The 2,500-nt window shown below is 31.8% G+C and overlaps 1 protein-coding gene across 1 annotated transcript in view; it reads left to right on the top strand.

Annotated features, from left to right (window-relative positions):
* LOC309478893 (ryanodine receptor 3) overlaps window positions 1-2,500 on the top strand; it is a 191,636-nt gene that overhangs the window by 155,997 nt on the left and 33,139 nt on the right. Inside the window, 2 exon segments of the mRNA XM_082142677.1 lie at window positions 264-337; window positions 1,492-1,509. Coding sequence (XP_081998803.1) covers window positions 264-337; window positions 1,492-1,509 — 92 coding nt within the window.

Below are 2,500 nucleotides of genomic sequence, written 5' to 3'. Positions count from 1 at the left end.
ATACTTTATTTTATACTTTTATTTTTTACTTTATACTTTATTTTAGATTTTTTTTTACATTTTATTTTCCATATTTCAAATCTCCCATTAAAACGGCCATCAGAAAATCAGAATAGTATCTGTAAATGAACGTGTTTACATCTCCATGTTTTTCATAATGTTGCCTAATTCCAGTGAATATCTGAATATTGATGTGTGTGTGTGAGATGGGAGACTCTCCAGACGTGATGCTTGGCTCTGATGGTGAGTGGTTGTGTCTGCAGTGTTCTGGATCTGAACGCGTTCGAGCGTCAGAATAAAGCCGAGGGTTTGGGGATGGTGACCGAGGAGGGATCCAGTAAGTGTTCTGCGCTCACACTGATTCTGACGTGTGTGTGTGTGTGTGTGTGTGTGTGTGTGTGTGTGTGTGTGTGTGAGAAACACCATCCTCTGATACTCAAAACAACATGCATGCATCTGCTCTTATTAATATCTGAGCATCACTCCTGCTGTTTTAGAGCTCACACTGACCCAGAAACACATGTAACTGATCCTGACTGGTTCTTCTGTGATCTTTATGCTTATATCTGGATGATGTTTGATTTGCTCCTGGTGTCACAGTCACACACACACACACACACACGCTCTGAGTCTTCACTCTTATCAGCATCTTCATTGATCGGCTGCTGAACACACACACACTGGCGGTCAAAAGTTTGGAATAATTCCGATTTTTAAAAAATGTTTTTGAAAGAGTCTCTTAAAAAATACAGTAAAAACCGTGAAATATTACTAACATGATGATTTGATGCTTGAGAAACATTTATGATTATTATTAATGTTGAAAACAGTTCATATTTTTGTGGAAACTTTATTTTTTAGGATTCTTTGATGAATAGAAAGTTCAAAAGAACAGCATTTATTTGAAATAGAATCTTTTGTAACATTATAAATGTCTTTACTGTCACTTTTGATACATTTCTTGTGTCCATGATGAATAAAAGTATAATTTTTATTTTTTTTAAGACATAACTTTATCATATTATAAAACAAATCATCATATTAGAGTGATTTGTGAATGATCATGTGACACTGAAGACTGGAGTAATGATGCTGAAAATTCAGCTTTGATTACAGGAATAAATTACACTTTACTATATATTCACATAGAAAACATATGATTTACATTATAATAATATTTCACATTTTTTACTGTATTTCTGATCAGATAAACGCAGCTTTAGAGAGCAGGAGAGACTCTTTCATGCGTTTGCCCGGCAGTGAACACACACGTCACTCAGTCATATCTCTGTATAATAGCTCTGATTGGTTGATTTGTTTGACTGAGAGTTGCTGATTGGTCATGTGATCCAGGCGTAAGTGACGGTGATGTTCAGTGTCAGTATCTCTGGTTCTTCTGGAAGTGTGCGTGTCTTCTTCTCCTTTGCTTGTGTCTGCTGTTCTTCTATGTTGATTTCTTTCTTCTTGTCGTTCTTTTGTCATCGGTGGCAGTCAACGTGAGGGAGCGCGGTAAATACACGGTTCAGATTCTCTCTGTGTGCCATCGCTGCTCCTGTCTGTCAATCTGTCTGATGTGTGTCTGACTGCATGTGTCATGTGACAGGAAGTGACCTCACTGACGTCTCTGTATTTCTCGCTCATCTTCCTGTTCTTAATAAGTGCTTTATGTGCAAACGGTGTTAAACTCGCACTCCTAATGAGAGATCCCTCGGGAACCCTCCAGTGTTTCCCTTTCTCGTTTAAAGCCGACTTACTGTAATTGAACCTTAATAATGTGCTTTCTTTCCATTTTTCGTGTTGTTATTGATCAGGCTTTTTCAAACTGCGGATTGTGAGTTCATTCAAAAATATTAATTAAATTAAATCATAAAAATTGTACACTTAAAATATATATTTTTTTTTATATATATAAAAACAATCAAAATAAACCCTTACTAATAATTAATTAAATAAATAAGTCAAATATTTATAAATAAAATCATTTACATATAAATCATTTTAAATACAAACAATCACTTACTAATAATTAATTAAATAAAAAAGTAAAATTAAAACGAATTATTTTAAAATAAAACAATCAAAATAAAACACTTACTAATTGTTAATTAAATAAAAAAATTCCAATTAAAATGAATAATTTTCATTTCAAAACAAATTAAGTAAATGTCAAATTAAGATAAAAAAATCAATCAAAAATAAAACAGAGTAATAATTAAACAATTGTCAAATTTCAAAATATGAATAATTTCAAAATGAAAATTATCAAAATGTTACACTCACTTAAATAAAAAAAAATATATATTTTAAAATAAAAGCATTCAAAATAAAACACTTACCAAAACAGATCAAATATATATTTCTTTTATTTACCTGCATGTCATGTGACCATTAACCGATAATGTTAAATTATTGAAATATTAACTTTCAATCTCAGTAAATATTTGAGCTCAAATCATACGGGTTATTTTTAGGAAACTGGTAAAGATTTAATAAATCATAT

The sequence above is a fragment of the Leuciscus leuciscus genome (assembly GCF_965113295.1).
Source record: "Leuciscus leuciscus genome assembly, chromosome: 17".
Lineage (NCBI taxonomy): Eukaryota > Metazoa > Chordata > Actinopteri > Cypriniformes > Leuciscidae > Leuciscus > Leuciscus leuciscus.
Note: the sequence above shows the minus strand (reverse complement) of the source record. Positions and strands in the feature narration are given on the sequence as shown.